General features: G+C 41.6%; 1 protein-coding gene and 1 non-coding gene across 2 annotated transcripts; both read left to right on the plus strand.

The window, feature by feature from the left end:
• The first annotated feature begins 1,766 nt into the window (after nt 1-1,766).
• LOC108932389 (keratin, type I cytoskeletal 18) lies at nt 1,767-11,291 on the plus strand. The gene is made up of 9 exons (XM_018748750.2): nt 1,767-1,839; nt 3,101-3,489; nt 4,236-4,318; nt 5,367-5,523; nt 6,173-6,337; nt 7,138-7,263; nt 8,249-8,466; nt 8,736-8,755; nt 10,259-11,291. Exons 2-9 carry the CDS (start codon nt 3,109-3,111, stop codon nt 10,372-10,374), a joined length of 1,266 nt encoding a protein of 421 aa, XP_018604266.1. The 5' UTR covers nt 1,767-1,839; nt 3,101-3,108; the 3' UTR covers nt 10,375-11,291.
• trnak-uuu (transfer RNA lysine (anticodon UUU)) lies at nt 9,625-9,697 on the plus strand. The gene has a single exon. It is a non-coding gene; the product is annotated as a tRNA-Lys (tRNA).
• Nucleotides 11,292-16,273: the final 4,982 nt, after the last annotated feature.

Here is a 16,273-nt window from a genome sequence, read left to right on the forward strand (position 1 = left end):
TTCTGTACCCTTGTGTGAGGTACGTCAGTCAAACACACAGCAGGTGTGACAAGTTGAGTGGGTCGCCCCAGACCTAACCCTGTAAACCGTCAGGAACAGGTGTGCTGGGGAACATTGTTTTTCCGTGAGTCACTGGGAAAACATTTTATTTGGGGGGGGGCAAACACATTTCCTATCTGAATTGTGGTGTAGCCGTCCAACCCCACCTGGCCACTCCTGGACCTGGGTCCCACACACTTACTGCCTCTGACGTTGATGGGACAGGAAGGGTGTGGAAACACCCCATCCAAAGACCCCCAGTCATGAACTTGCTCTCCCTACTCTCCCAAACCTGACTCAGTCCAATACCTGCAATGCAGCTATGGGACAGTGAAATCAAGTCTGAGTTGGGTTCATTTAAATGCGCAGATGTTTCACTGATTTTATTCTTGCTGGTTAAAACACAGGGATAAAAGAAATGTTATGAGGAGTTCTTCAAAAACATTGATCACTGATTAAATGTCACCATTTGCTGGTCTGGTTAAAGATGATGCTCATGTAATTTTCCGGGAAGAAGCGTACTAGTTACAGACATAGACTTGTAACCTAAAGGTGGCTGGTTCAAGCAGGTATATTGAATAAAAGTTTCAACAAGGCAATGACTTAATGCATTCATAATTGAAACCGTAATGTCCAGAAATTGCACATGAAGAGTATGAAATTAGCTACACATGCTTAGCATTTTGTGTGTCACTGTAACTCAAGACTCCATCCTTGATTGAAAACTTTCTCAGAGAACTGGCACCAGGCTGATCAACTATCCATCCATTCATCTTCCTCCGTTATCCGGGGCCGGGTCGCGGGGGCAGCAGTCCGAGCAGAGTCCTCCAGACTTCCCTCTCCCCGCACACCTCCTCCAGTTCCTCTGGGGGAACCCCAAGGCGTTCCCAGGCCAGCCGGGAGACGTAGTCTCTCCAACGTGTCCTGGGTCTGCCCCGAGGCCTCCTCCCAGTGGGACATGCCCGGAACACCTCACCAGGGAGGCGTCCAGGAGGCATCCGGAACAGATGCCCGAGCCACCTCAACTGGCTCCTCTCGATGCGGAGGAGCAGCGGCTCTACTCCGAGCTCCTCCCGGGTGACTGAGCTCCTCACCCTATCCCTAAGGGTGCGCCCAGCCACCCTGCGGAGGAAACTCATTTCTGCCGCTTGTATCCGCGATCTCATTCTTTCGGTCATGATCCAGAGTTCATGACCATAGGTGAGGGTAGGAACGTAGATCGACCGGTAAATTGAGAGCTTCGCCTTACGACTCAGCTCCCTCTTCACCACAACAGACCGGTACAATGACCGCATTACTGCGGACGCCGCACCGATCCGCCCGTCAACCTGCCGCTCCATTTTTCCCTCACTCGTGAACAAGACCCCGAGATACTTAAACTCCTCCACTTGAGGGAGCAACTCCCCCCTAACCCGGAGGGGGCAATCCACCTTTTTCCGACTGAGAACCATGGCCTCGGATTTGGAGGTGCTGATTCTCATCCTGCTGATCAACTATCTCAGTTTAAAACCGATTTTTACTTTGTGATAAATTTCATACCATGTTCGATAGTTTAAATACTGGGACAGCCGTTCATTCCGTTGATTCATGAATGTTACTCAAAGAGCTGTAAAAGCTTTGAATATTTTATTTATTGGTGTCAGATTTCCATTCTGCCCCCTCCCGCATAGCCACGTATTGCAGCTAATCTCCTCCCATTTTCCACTGACTGGTCCTCTATAAAGGATCACCTGTAGCATCAGGGTCAGAGCGTAGTAGGAATTTTCACGAGAATTCTTCAAGTAAACGGCAAACCTTCAGGTCAGTGTTCCTGACAGTGTCTCCGCGCATAAGAAATGTTTTCTGAAGTTGCAAATTTTATTGATCACTTTTGTCATAAATAAGCTTTGTGGAGTGCAGTACATGAGTTTCTATAATGTACAGTTGACAAGCTGTCAGGTCAGATTGCAGTTTTAAATTAACTGTATTTAAAATGTAAAATCTGTTCAATGTTACTGCCTTGTTTTCATGTTTGACAAAGTATGTGCTGTGAGTAGTTGAAAAAACTAGTCGTATGGTGTCTCAAATTTATCATAGTTTTCAGGTTACGACCACAGATGTGTTTAATTTAAATATTATTTCAGTGTGTTTTATCATGCATTATTTAAGAATAGCATGTAGATTTGAAATTTCTATCTACATGTTACAAATTGATAAAGAAAAGCTCAAATAGTTACTCTAGTAGTATTACGTAAATAGCTTTCATGGTATCATATAGCATTCTGACATGGGGAAACACTGACTTGCAAATTATCCAGGTAACTGATATGTTAGATGAAAAAATGTACGCATTTTTTTTTTGTGATTAATGGGTGTGTCGTTGTTTAAATCACTCCATCTTTGTTTAAGTACAAGTCTTATCACTGAAAGTTCCCACTTATGTGACTTTCCCCTTTCCCAGTTTATTGACTGAAAAATGTTTTTACAAACTCTGCAATTACATACTGTAGAGATGCCTTTGCCTTTCAGAAGCTTAATTGAGCACTACTATTTATTACAGATACATCAAACAGTGGAGTGAGATAAAACTGGTCATGTTAAGATGTACAACTGGCCACTACTAGCAGTGAAGTTTATCACTCTCTCAGATAAGAGGTCTAAAAGGATGCTTTCATTCCTGGTTGAGCTTCACTTTCAAATGAGTGCAGCTATTGAATCGATATGTAATAGTAATGCCTCGCAGCCTCTTGAAGATCAGGCTAAGGGCTGCATGAAGTTGAAGGAAATGTCTGAGATAGACTCACGTACTCACTCACTTTTGTAACCCACTTGTTCAAGTTTGGCACCCCGGAGGTACAAGGCTAGTTGGGGTACACCCTGGAAGGGACGCCAGCTTGTCACAGGGTAGTGTCTGAGATTCAGTGAAGATTTATATAATTACAACAGCGATGAAAACTGAGGTGTATGGATGCCGCAATCCCACCTTCAGTAACACCTTGAGTAATCTTGTGTGACTCAGCCTAATGTTTTTCTACAGTTGCTAAGCCCCTCCCGTATTCCTGTATTCACTTCCCTTCCACAGACTCATCCATGGCATCCATCACCACAGTGCGGAGCTATTCGTCGGGCCGCCAGCCGTCTTTCTCCAGCCTTTCACTCCGAGACATGCGGCAGAGTGTCTTGAAGGCTCCAGCCATGATATCTTCAGTTAGCGCCCGCTCTGTCAGCTCTGGCCTTGATCTCGGGGGCCCAGCAAGCCTTTCCTTCAATAACCTGCAGGGTGTTTCCAACGAAAAGGAGACAATGCAGGGTCTCAATAGCCGCCTAGCCAGCTACTTGGAAAAGGTGCGCTCCCTGGAGAAGTCCAATGCTGACCTGGAGGTGAAGATCAGGCAGCTGATGATGGAGAGAGCACCAAAGGGATACGATGTAGAAGCCATGCTGGCCAAAGCTCAAGCCATCCAACAGGAGGTCAGTGCTCTGTGACTCTAAGTAACAATTGTTTCAGGTACAGTCGCTCCAGCACAGTCCATCAGACATAGTGAAACGGTTGAATGAACAGATTTTATTTCTGTTGGGTGTAAAGGGTGGACATACACAGGTATTGCAACAGATCATATTTTTTAACAAAGGAGGTTCACATTTAATGGTGCCAGCTCTATGGTATTCCTATGTCTCCGCCAAAACCCACAACCTTTGAAACAGTCTGTGAACCCCTGTGTGTGAGTGTACAAAAGCAAAAATGCTTTCAGTGGTTTCTACGGGATCTGTAGATGTTTCACTTAAGCATGTAGTCGATTTGGCTTTGTTTGCATGTAAAAGAAACAATGTTTGTTCACTACCTGAGATCATTGTATCCTTCAGTTCTACCACAGACAGCCTCCAGTTTTTAAACATTAAGATGAGTGAAAGATTAACTGGCATTAGTTAAAGAGATTAATGGTTTAACTTTCATGAATACAAAATGTGCGTCCCGAATTCCAGGTATTAGACAACATGTAATGTTAACATTCCGACAAAACACCAAAAAAAAGAAGAAAATATGTAGGGCGGTAGGATAAACTGCACTGTAAAAAGTTTCAAGCACTGCAACACTGATGATCATAAAAGAGACATGCCACATTTCATTTAGACTGACACACAGGAGTCATAATATTTACAGATAATGACAAATAACCATAGACATCCCCACAAAAACAACCCTCTGCTAAATTCAGGTGAGGAAGAAAACATTGGAGAATGCCCGCATTATGCTGGAGATTGACAATGCCAAGCTGGCTGCCGACGACTTCAGACTCAAGTGAGTATGCCACATGCCCTGGTCTTCCCATGTATTTCCACTCCTTCCTGCCAGTGGTAGCCTGCGAAAGAGCCACTGCTTCAGGCTTTAGGCAGATCTGGGCACAGTCTGCTAGACACAAAAGTGTCACAGCAGAGGAGAATTCCAGTTTCTGAAGATCATTTAAACAATGGGGACCACTTCTGGTGGCTTGGTGCAGTGTATTTGCTGATCAAATATGGAACAGTTTGGTTCCAAGATGAAATGTCTCTAATGGTTTTTGTTTGGTTGTCACGGTAGCCTCCGGCTTCAGCTAGCAGACAATTTAGTTTGACAAATTATTTAGGCATCATTTTCCTTGCAGTTGATTCATCATTCCATTTGGGGACCTAAAAACTGACATGTTCCCATTTCCTGTTTATGCTGCTTTATTTTTATGATGCACCAAATAAAAACTGAATTTAGACCAGTTAAGTAGAAAGTGCAAGGTAAAGAAGGGATAGTTGTGTAATTTTACATTACACACACACACACACCTTCAGAACCGCTCGTCCCATACGGGGTCACGGGGAACCGGAGCCTACCCGGTAACACAGGGCGTAAGGCCGGAGGGGGAGGAGACACACCCAGGACGGGACGCCAGTCCATCACAAGGCACCCCAAGCGGGACTCGAACCCCAGACCCACCGGAGAGCAGGACTGTGGTTCAACCCACTGCGCCACCGCACCCCCTTTTACATTACATGTAATTATAATTCTTCTTATTTTTCAAAGAGGTACAGTCATTCAGAACATAATCTCTTATGATAATTGCCTACTTATTGGTTTAACATAATGAAATAAAGCTGTACTTAGCTTCATTTCGTTGCTAGGGTGTGATTGCTATCAGACCTCACAGGTAAGATAACAGTTTTTATGGCATTTCATAAAGTTAATCCCTTTGCATTCAAAATTTCATACCATGTAATACTTTGCCTGAGGGCTGTAACTTGGAAATAAGGGTTTCTATGGCATGCTATGACAAGACTCAAGTAAGGGTAGAGCACGTATGAATGTCATGTCCACACAGGTGGGAAGCAGAGGTGGCACTGAGCCAGTCAGTGGAGGGGGACTGCGTGGCCCTGAGGAAAGCTAAGGTAGACCACGACCAGATCATTGCTACCCTGCGTGCAGATCTCAAGAGCCTGCAGGATGAGCTGTACTACTTGAAGAAGAACCACGAGGAGGTGAGACGCCCTGCAGGAGGTTGTCATCTTCTGGCAAGAGGGAATAGGAGAAAGGAGGTTGAAAATGAAGTAATACTGCAGCCTACATGTTCTACAGCTGAGCAAATACCCTATCTCCACCATAATCAAGAACTGAGGGTCATTAATCTTGTTTCCATTGCACAGATTTTCTTTTAGTGGCTAATATGTCTGCTTTAGTGTCTTAGTTTTTTTCTTTAAGGCAACGAAAGAATCAGGATAGTGTACATGGCACTCTTCCCAAAGAATTATCTGGGAGAGCCAAAGGAGATCTCTTTGGTCATGTCAAGAACCATCTCACTGAACATCACATATGGCTTTGAAAGGCAAAGAATGAAGTATTCCCACTTCTGTTGTAGGAAGAGAGGTCATAGGTCTGAGAATAAGCCTATAATTATGGAGTGTAAAGCAGACACAGTCACAACTGTGGCATGTATTTAAGACCACAGGAAAGCATTTCCTGACAAGTCAGCAATCTGAAGCTAATGTAGGTCTTTTTATTAATGTGGGTCATGAAGCATTCATGTAGAAGCTGTCAATTAAGATGGTAAAGTGCGCACAATTCTCTCTTTATACATACACAATATCTCTCAGACACAAACTTTCTATCCCTTTCTCTGCCGCTCAACAGGAATTGGCCAGTCTAAGGGCTCAGCAGGCCAAAGACCAGGTCAATGTGGAGGTTGATGCCACTCAAGGTCCTGACTTGGCAGCTATACTAGCTGACCTGAGGTCACAGTACGAGGGCATTGTCCAGAAGAACAAGGATGACCTAGATGTGTGGTACAAGAAGAAGGTTAGTAGCTCCAGAGCAAAAGACACTTTTCAGACCCAAAGGTTTTACACGCCACACTAAAAATTACAGGTAACACATCTTGAAGCATGTTACAAACCGTGGAATATTACCTTGAAATTATGCATGTATTTATGTACATACTTATAAATATCCGTTATCATGAACCACTTCCCAGAATGCAGGGTCATGACAGTCTGGAGCTGGGGAGTATAGTGCAAGGCAGGGTTCACCCTGAATGCAATGCTAGGCCATCACAACGCACTCACACTCACACACCCCTTCACTCACACATTCAGATTCTATGGACAATCTAGTCACCAGTTTGCCTGAAATACACATTTTCGGGTTGTGGGAGGTCACTGAGATAAACTCAGGGAGAATATACAGATTCCGCATAGACTGAGCAGCATTTGAACCTACATGTGATTGCACAGCCCAGACACGATGATGTCCCAACACTACGTGCTGTGCACTGTGCCACCCCAAATACAAACAAACCTCAACCAGATAGATAGATAGATAGATAGATAGATAGATAGATAGATAGATAGATAGATAGATAGATAGATAGATAGATAGATAGATAGATAGATAGATAAAAACAGAGGTCATTACCTTTTTGATACTGGCTCAAAGACTTTGACAGTCTTTTTTGAGCCATTATCCTTAAAATGAATGTGCATCACTGTAGCATATTTCTGGCTGCTAAAGTACTGTACTGAGCATCCATACTAAACATCTGAACACGCACAACAGCTCAGATTATATCTATGGTAGCATGTGTGCACTGTTTCTTGCAGCTGGAAACGGTGCAGTCAGAGGTACAGGAGAGCAATGAGGCTCTGCGCAATGCTCAGAGCGAGCTCAGCGACAGAAGACGCTTCCTGCAGACCCTAGAGGTGGAGCTGGACAGCCTGCGGAAACAGGTGAGATCTTGCTGGACTTGATCTCTGCCAAAACTGTTCCCCAGTGAGCACTATTCCCACCAAACCTGGTCGCCACTGGATCTAGATGCCAATGAACCACTGAACCTAGTGCTTGATAAGACCACCGCACTAACCTCTAATGATATTCTTCAAAGCTTGAAATCTGAACTTCGGCGCTAGGGATTTCGATGTTTCCTGAACTTGAAAATTCTTCTCCTGGCTTTTCATATAACAGTTGTTCTTGTTTGATCACCTTCCTCCATTTTCCTTCTGTTCAAGCTACAGATTCATCTATTGATTACAATACATAGAACATGCAGACAAAACGATCTCATCTTTGAGTTTTGCAACCATAATCTCTGTATGAAGAATCTATTGTTGCACTGAGGCAGGGTAGACAGATTAATATGTGTTGATTATCCAGCCACCTTGAAACATAAACCAACTTGTCAGGGACACTTTGTCAGTGGGTTCTTTCAGTAAGTCACTAATTCACACAAGAAACCATTGCTAGTGCCTGTAAATGAGCAATAAGTTAACTTTTTTATATTATGTTTGCAGATTACCAGTTTAATGCTTCTGCAGCATTTCATACTGAAGCTATTCAAAAAAGGACTTAGCAGATACCATGGTAGTGAAAGCTGATGTGTTTAATTCAAGGGAGTAGGGCTGAATCCCCCTTTTACTATAGTATCCTTGGTCTAGGTACATACCTTGAAAAAATCAAGACGAAATTATCCATCTGAATAAATGGGTAAATCATTATAAGTACTTCAACACACAAACTTAACAATGTAAGCCACTTTTGAAAGAAACTTCAGCCTATTAAATTTTTATTATGGTAAAAAATACAAGTAGAACCTTCTGGTCATACTTCAAATGCCAACAAATGAGCGAGCGGCTGTGTATGTGTCACCCATGACTGTGCAATTATGAATTGTGCGCATCCATGGGTATATGACACAGGCCCATCTTCCCTCCACAGGTGGGTGCGCTAGAGGGTAACCTAGGTGAAGTGAACCAAAAGTATGCCCTAGAAATGGAGCAGCTGCAGATGACCCTGTCCCAGCTGGAGGAGACCCTGTCCCAGCTGCGTCTTGACATGCAGCGCAACAAGACCGAATACGAGCAGCTGCTCCGCATTAAGCAGAACCTGGAGATGGAAATCGCTACCTACAGACGTCTGCTGGAGGGAGAGGAAACGTGAGTGTGGGCGCAGGAAGGGATGAACGGGGCAGTCACCGTGTGCGATCCTTGAGTTCAGCATTCCTAATCTTCAGGTCTTTAAACTGCCAAGGTTGCAAGTTCCTGGAGGCTATATGTATAAACTTATACAGATGGCTTCTGAAGAGCCTTCCTAAATTTGGAGATGTTGTGACCTGTGATATTTGTCTCCTTGTCCATCAATGAACAATGTCAGCAAAAGAATTTGCAAAACAGTCTCACTGAACTTTGTCCTCCTGTTTTTTCAGGGTTAAGGAAGTCCCCAAGAGTAAGTATTTGTTTTTAAACAATGTACAAGCTCTTATTAAGCATTTACATCACTTTTCTTCCGTAGTGATTCACTCTTGAAAGATCTGTTGGCTGCTGAAAAGTATTATCTGAATGGCTGAAATGAAATCCTCCACTAATACCAGCAATGCCTGTAGGCCCTCCAGATTACCTGCATTGACAATAAGGTCTTATAGGACTTAGGTCCCCTCTGTTTATGGGACAGAGTAAGGCTGAACTTCACGAGTCTCACTGGTTTGTTACCTTTCACCTACCTTACACTGTTTCAAATTGAGATCACTACATTCCAAGCCGATGAACTGATGAGTCTTGGCATCAAGCCTGGCTTCAGCCTCCTACAGGACTTACCCTACACCTTTCTCTCCAGTGCAAAGCATGGCTCACGTTTATTGGCTTCACCCTCGCTCTCAGATATGATGTCATCAGTGATATGACCTAATCATGAACAGGCACTCCTAATACAAATAAATTGTACTGCTCCTCCGTGACGTGTGCATTTATATTAAAAAGGAATGGGGCGAAGGGATAAGGCAACTCCGCCTTTTACACCTGTACGTCTAACCAGCAGGCCGCTGACATGTTGTTTTTTCACATTGTTTTCTGTTTAATACTGCGAGCTCATTCTTTCTGTGAAAAGGGATGGGCTGTGACAATGAATAAATCATATATTAATTAAAACTGTACACAAAGAAACCTGCAAAACACAGTAACCCTTAGCAACTGTTCAAACAAATACGCAGCTAACACTTCCACCTCTCCCAGAAAGAGTTTTTAGAGAGTTTTTAAGAGAAGCTTGCCTTTGCTGGAAAATAGACCTTCTGACTGGTATTAAATTCCTTCAATCCAAGAGCCTGGATAGCTCAGTTGGTAGAGCATTAGACTTTTAATCTGGGGGTCCAGGGTTCAAGTCCTTGTCCAGGTGTTGTTGTCAATTATGATGTGAGGCTTCAAACTGTTGTCATTCCTGAATACAGAGCAGGATCTATCTTTTAACAATAAGCCATAAATGAGTGAGCTGAGAAGAAGATGTTGATTGCTCCTTAAGAAGAAAGGATTTGTTCTTGCTTATCTTTGGAGATAGCTGGTAGTGTAGTAGTTAGCTCTACTGGTTTTGCATCCAAAGGTTACAGGGTTGATCCCCACTTTCTGCTATAGTACCCTTGAGCAAGGTACTTACCCTGAATTGCTGCAATAAAATTATCCAGCTGTGGAAATGGGTAAATAATTGTGACATTAACATTGTCAGCTGTGTTGGAGTAAAACATCAGCTAAATGAATAAATGTAAATGTGGCCTCTGTGGATGAAATTTAGACCAGAAGTAAATGACACTAGAACTCACCACTGTTAGAGCAGTTTACACAGTGATAGATTTGCAAGATCCCAGCAGTGCAACACGTGTAAAAGGCACAGTGATTACATCTGGGCTATGGAGTCTACACTAGGACACTGTTCAATGTGAGCCTCTTTTACTTTGTCTTGCAGAGGAACCAGATGTCAGGACCAGGAAGATTGTCAAAGTGGTTACCCAAACTATGGTCAATGGCAAGGTGGTAGATGAGTCCAGCGAGGTTGAGCACTTTGAAGAAATTAAGAAATAAATTGCCACCTCACATGATCTACTTTGTTCCCAAACTTCTGCTCAAACGATACATTTCTTCATAGCTTCCGAGGCACATCTGAATGCGGCAGTATATACAACATTCTGCACAGACACTGGTCTTAACCTCATCTTAACGTGTTTGTCCTTGCATTGCTGTATGATCTGTAAAGAGTTTTATGTTCTGTTTTAATATTTATTTTACTTTCAGAGAGAAAAGAATTTCCATTTCCCAACTATTTCCCTTTTTGCATCAATCGGCTGTTATAAACACTAACATAAATGAATTGTAATAAAAAAAAATCCCAGTCTTCTAATGGCTTCTGTATTTGCTAGCTGTGTATAATGTAAGTTTTACAAACAAGCTTGTTCTTGTTCTCATATTTTTAGGGCAAATTTTCCGAGTTAATATTTACACAAGTACCTCAAGCTGTATTTTTTCTATAAATAAACACGAGAGTCCCTCGCAGGATTTGAACCTGTAACCTTCTGTCTCTGTCTCCACCCATAAGCATTTGCTATAGTTTTCCTCCCAGTTTGAAATATGTCCAGTGCATTCTCTGGTAACGTGGAAAGATGCGTAGGAGACGGGTGGGGAGACATGTCCCCTCCAGTGAGGCAGGTCATTCTGTATCTAAACTACTGTGCAAATGTGAAATGATCAGACAAGCCTGATGTTGTTCCTCTAGTGTTTGTGAATAACTCTATTTAGTACTACTACTGATAAATTTTGTTCCACCCCAATGCCTGACAAATTGTTACACCGCAGTAGTCCAGGAAAAACTTATTCTGTGCCAGAATCTGCATTTTAAAAATGTTTTTGTGTTTGCTGTATAGCCAAATATTGCACAACAGAGAGTCCCAATTACTGGCTATTCAGCTGTCAGGCTGTGGCATTAAAGAGATTAAAGAGATTAAACATCCCTACAACTCTAATCACTTTTGTTTTCCATTGGATTTGCACTGACATTTTCCATATCAGTGACCCGGTACATTGACTGTGAAATGATTAATGCATCAACAATAAGTATGACGTTGGTTTTACGGGAGAATTTTTTGTTTTGAGACACGTTGTGCTTAGTGTGTTTGTTTTGTTGAACATTTTAGTCAATATGCCAAAACTGGCATAAGATCAGCAAACGCAGCTCAAAGCCCATGACAATATTGTAGCCACATGTGTCCCAGAATGCCCTGCCAGTACAGCATGTGGAGTATAACCATAGTTCTTTTGTTTCTACACTTTTTGTCATTTGTGTCCAACACAAACCCAGCTTAGATGGTTTTCTACTCTTTCTACATTACATTTATTTATCTAGCAGACACTTTTCTCCAAAGCAGCTTCCAATGAACTCTATGTAGTGTTATGAGCCCACACACCTTATTCGCCGTGGTGACTTACACTGCTAGATTCACTACTTACACTGGGTCACGCATCCATACATCAGTGGAACATACTTTGTTACTTACACACTATGGATGAACCTGAACAGCATGTCTTTGGACTGTGGGAGGAAACAGGAGCACCCGGAGGAAACCCACACAGACACGGGAAGAACATGTAAACTCCGCACAGACTGTCACTTGCAATCTTAAGGTTGCAGTTATTAGATCTTATTATTTTTATCCAGAATAATTACTTATCTTGAGACATATCATGTTTTCTGCAATATGCAGTATATAATATAGAATGGAGTTCTTCTGTTAATGGCATTGCTGGCTGCTCTCTTTCAATTGTACTTGTAGGTCTGTCCACTGCTTTGAGTCTAATTGCCTGAGATGGAAAGAATGAAGTGACATTAGGAATGTCACTGAGATTTTACAGGCAGTTTAAATTTATCTGACACTTATCCCCTAAGCAGCTTACACTATTTATCTACCTACAATCATTCACGCCATTTCCACAGCCGGCTAGTTTTTCCTGGAGCAATTTATGGTAAGTATTTTGCTGAAGGGTAGCACAGCAGGAGCTGGTATTCCATCCTGCAACCTCTAAGTGCAAAGGCAGCAGCGGTAAGCACTACACATTGTAATCTTGCTAAGTACTAATTTAATATTCATATACATATTGCGCAATTGTTTATATTCGCTGACGCTGTTAAATCTCGGTTTAAAAACAGTTGGATAATGAAAATTTAATTTTAGCTTATACCTTTTTTTCGGGCAACAATTTGTGGATTTCATAAAACTAGAGTTCAGTTGTTCCTCATGTTAAAAACGTTTGAGTTACAGATTTATTTACTTAATTGTTTTTTCCTCGCTGTTCACTTTCCGACTTTCTGGTCCTTGCACAGTGAAAGCAAGATCTTTTTACCCACCCAGTTAGTAGTCTGGAAAGGAGGAATTCAGCTCTCTTCCACGGCGTTCACAGCTAGTGCCTGGTGAGTGTTCATGATCAGTAATGTGGAGAACATGGTACATGCTTATAGGATGAACTGTTCAACAATCAGCTTTCAACAGTAGTTGCTGAGATGACATATTTGAATTTTTAGATTATTTTAAATAAGTTTGAATTTTAATGCAGTTCTAAGTTATTAAAACTGTTAATTTCTTACAGGTTTTTAATTTTTATACCTATATTGTTGGATTTGCAAAAGTATACACACACACACACACACACACACACACACACACACACACACACACTTGTCCCAAGTGGCGTTGCAGTGAGCCAGAACCTAACCTGGCAATACAGGGCACAGGGTTGGAGGGGTAGGGGACACACCCAGGATGGGATGCCAGTCCCTCCCAAGGCACCCCTAGCGGTACTTGAACCCAGACTCACTGGAGAGCAGGCCCTGGTCAAACCTGCTGCACCACCACACCCCCCGTATAGCAAAATTATTACACTGCAATTGACTGGTGCCTTGTCCAGGGTGTACCCTGTCTTGTGTTTCCAGGATAGGCTACAGCTCACAGCGACGCAGTGTTGGATAAGCAGTTATTGATGATAGATGGACGAAGCTGAATGGTGGAAGTGTTACTTAAGATTTATTTATTTATTTTAGCTGTTTCGGAAGTTTTCACACCCCTAATCAGGGAATCAATGCAGGGATGTCTGTACGAAGTAGAATTTATTGTTTGTGACGCAGTGGTAAAAGTGACTTCAGAGTTATGAAGAAAACAAGTTAAGAACAGACTTCGGGTCCCAGCTGTGTTTGTACGTTGAGGAGTCAGCATCATTTTTTTCAGCAAGCACATTCACTGAAATACTGTATATTTAATTTGAAAATGGCAAAAAATATTTCCTGTGGCAACAGAAACACAATGAAATTTTTCTTAAACAGTGTGAAATAAGATTACCTTGAAAGATTAAGACACAACGTAACTGGTATATTTTCAAATGAGGTACAAAGAGTAACAACTAATGAGACCTTCCAGTGAGTTGTTGATGCTTCAAACATAGGCCGCTGGAAATTTGACATCTCATTAAATGTTAAAAGGTATGTATTTCTGTATTGCACGCTAAATGAACAAAAAACAGCAAGGTTATTAACTTAGCTAGACATAACATCACGGATGAAACCAACACCGCCTTCCCACAGGAAACCGTAGGAAAATATTCACACCTGGAATCCCACACCTGGGACTCCTATACAAGCCACAACCATGTCTCCATGTACTGTATTACATGCCCACATCTGCGTGTAGACATGAACATGAGGGTTCTTTGCATACGCTGTATAGAGCATGATTGAATCTATTAGGGTAGTGGGGTTTATGTTAAAAGAGTAATATTTAATTTCAGTATATGTGTTGCCAAAGCATGTTTTGATATGATAACATGACAGTTGGATTTCCTATCTGTAAGATCAAACAGTTACTGCAGTCTGCATTTTGTTATGTTTGTCTCTTCAACATAAAAAAAAAAATCTACTTAAATATGATTAGGTAAGACAAGAGCTGGATACAATTTCCCACATCATAAAATGAAAATATTGCATTATTTATGTACATAGGAAGCAGGTTTTTGATTTATCTTGCAAGTAAATTTGTTATAAGTTATTATCCCTATGTACAAAGATTCTCCTGTTGACATTTCAGACATGAATGTTCTCTGTCAGTGAAAACAAAAACGGGAGATCAGGTATAGCCCCACCCAAGATTTACAGAATAATTACCGATTGCAAAAACCATTATGTTGTCATTCCAGTGTAAAAGATTAATGCCAAGATTCAAGAGTCAAAAATAATATTATTTGAGGGAGTGCCTTAGCTATTTTGTGTTAACTGTGTGTCTTTAACTCTTCGTCCAGATGGAAGAGGACAGGCTATTCTAGGTATGACTTTAAGTTCTTCCTTGGGCAGCATTCAGCTTTATGGACAGATATGAAAGTTGTTCCTCAGCTCTGGTTCTCTGTGCAGCTATTCTTAAAAATGTGATAAACATACAAGACGGTGAGAAAATATTCCTACAACTCAGAGCCTCTTGTAATACGGGGACAGCTTGTAGTGTAGAGTGGTTAGAGCTCCTGCCTTTGGATTGCAAGGTTGCAGGTTTGATCTGCGCCTTCAGCTGCCGTACCCTTGAGCAAGATACTTACTCTAAAAATTGTTCCAGTTGAATTCCCCAGCTGTATAAATGGGGAAATAATTGTAACCTTAACACTGTTGGTTGTGGTGAAGAAATGCATCATGTAAATGTGATCCTGCCCTTGGTAAGGGGAACTTTGAGCAGCACAAGGAGAAGATGGGTGAAACTATCAAAAATGTGTATCTCAAGCAATTGTCTTTCCTGCTGGATTATTCAGATCTCAGTTTTAATGAGGAGGCCTGTTGAAGACCCGCTCTCTGCATAATGAGTTGGACGTGAGCGAGCACCACTTCACTGGAGATGAAAACAGCTTAAAAAACGGTGCCATCTAGATTGTACACTTTATGTACAGTCACACACAGCAGAAACACACATTTTATGCAAAAACATAAAATAAATAGAAAAGCCTGCTTCCATCAATTGAGTTCCAGGACACATGACCACCTGGTACATCAGCAATGGAAAAATGGCTGTTTTTGATGAGTCAGCAAATGACATGGATGGAAATGGCTGTAATTATTATGGCTGTAAAAAAACACTTGAAGTTATGCTACACAGTGTCTGTTTCATATCTCGTCTCTACGTGTGTGAAGGGGGGGATGTGTTCTCCCCTTTGTATTTTTTTTTTTTTACACGGGCCTGGATGGGTACGTATTTTCTCTGTGAAACTTGGCAGTTACTTGTCAGGGATTATGATGATGACAAGAGTGTAGTCAAAATTTAACACTCCTGTCTTACATAGACAAAGCTCACAATTTAATCTGAAAATCCTATATCCAGAGGAACAGATAAAAAAATTTCTTAAGGTCTTATGCGAATTCTCAGATGTTATAAGTGTTTTTATTTGCCGCAATGTCAGACATTTCTCTGTGTACATGCCTCTGCACATCATTCGGTTCGCATGAAAGTGAGGAATGTTTAACTTCATCTTACACCTAATCTTTATTTTAAAGTGCCTTTTTGCTCAAATAAATTTTTACAGACAGTCGAAAAAGTAAATATTTACAAGATCTCTTTACGTTAAAGAACTTCAGGCTATTTGTAATATATTTGGTAAAGGTCTTCTGTGTGGTAGCTTAACAGGAATTTTTGATCTGTAGAAACAAGAATTTTAAAGACTTTGAAAGAGCAGCAGGTTGCTGTGAACGAAGCATATTGAATGCTGGAATTTGCGCACATCTGAAAAGAATGGGAAAAGGACAAACGATGCCACCGTGGTATGTTGGACTTCATTTTAACTAAAGTTTGGCACAAACATGGGACTTGTAAACAAATGCAGACAAACACATGGTTACAGGTAATTTAGGTAAAAGATTTTGGTTTAACTTCACAGAAAACCATAATGTATAATACCAGTCCAAAGTCTTAAG

The sequence above is a fragment of the Scleropages formosus genome, chromosome 6 (assembly GCF_900964775.1).
Source record: "Scleropages formosus chromosome 6, fSclFor1.1, whole genome shotgun sequence".
Classification (NCBI taxonomy): Eukaryota; Metazoa; Chordata; class Actinopteri; order Osteoglossiformes; family Osteoglossidae; genus Scleropages; species Scleropages formosus.

What these genes read in the sequence shown, in the direction of transcription:
- LOC108932389 (XM_018748750.2), top strand. Translation starts at nt 3,109, where the DNA reads ATGGCATCCATCACCACAGTGCGGAGCTATTCGTCGGGCCGCCAGCCG. An exon ending in CTCAAGCCATCCAACAGGAG is followed by an intron (nt 3,490 to 4,235) that starts GTCAGTGCTCTG and finishes TGCTAAATTCAG; the next exon opens with GTGAGGAAGAAAACATTGGA. An exon ending in TGAAGAAGAACCACGAGGAG is followed by an intron (nt 5,524 to 6,172) that starts GTGAGACGCCCT and finishes GCCGCTCAACAG; the next exon opens with GAATTGGCCAGTCTAAGGGC.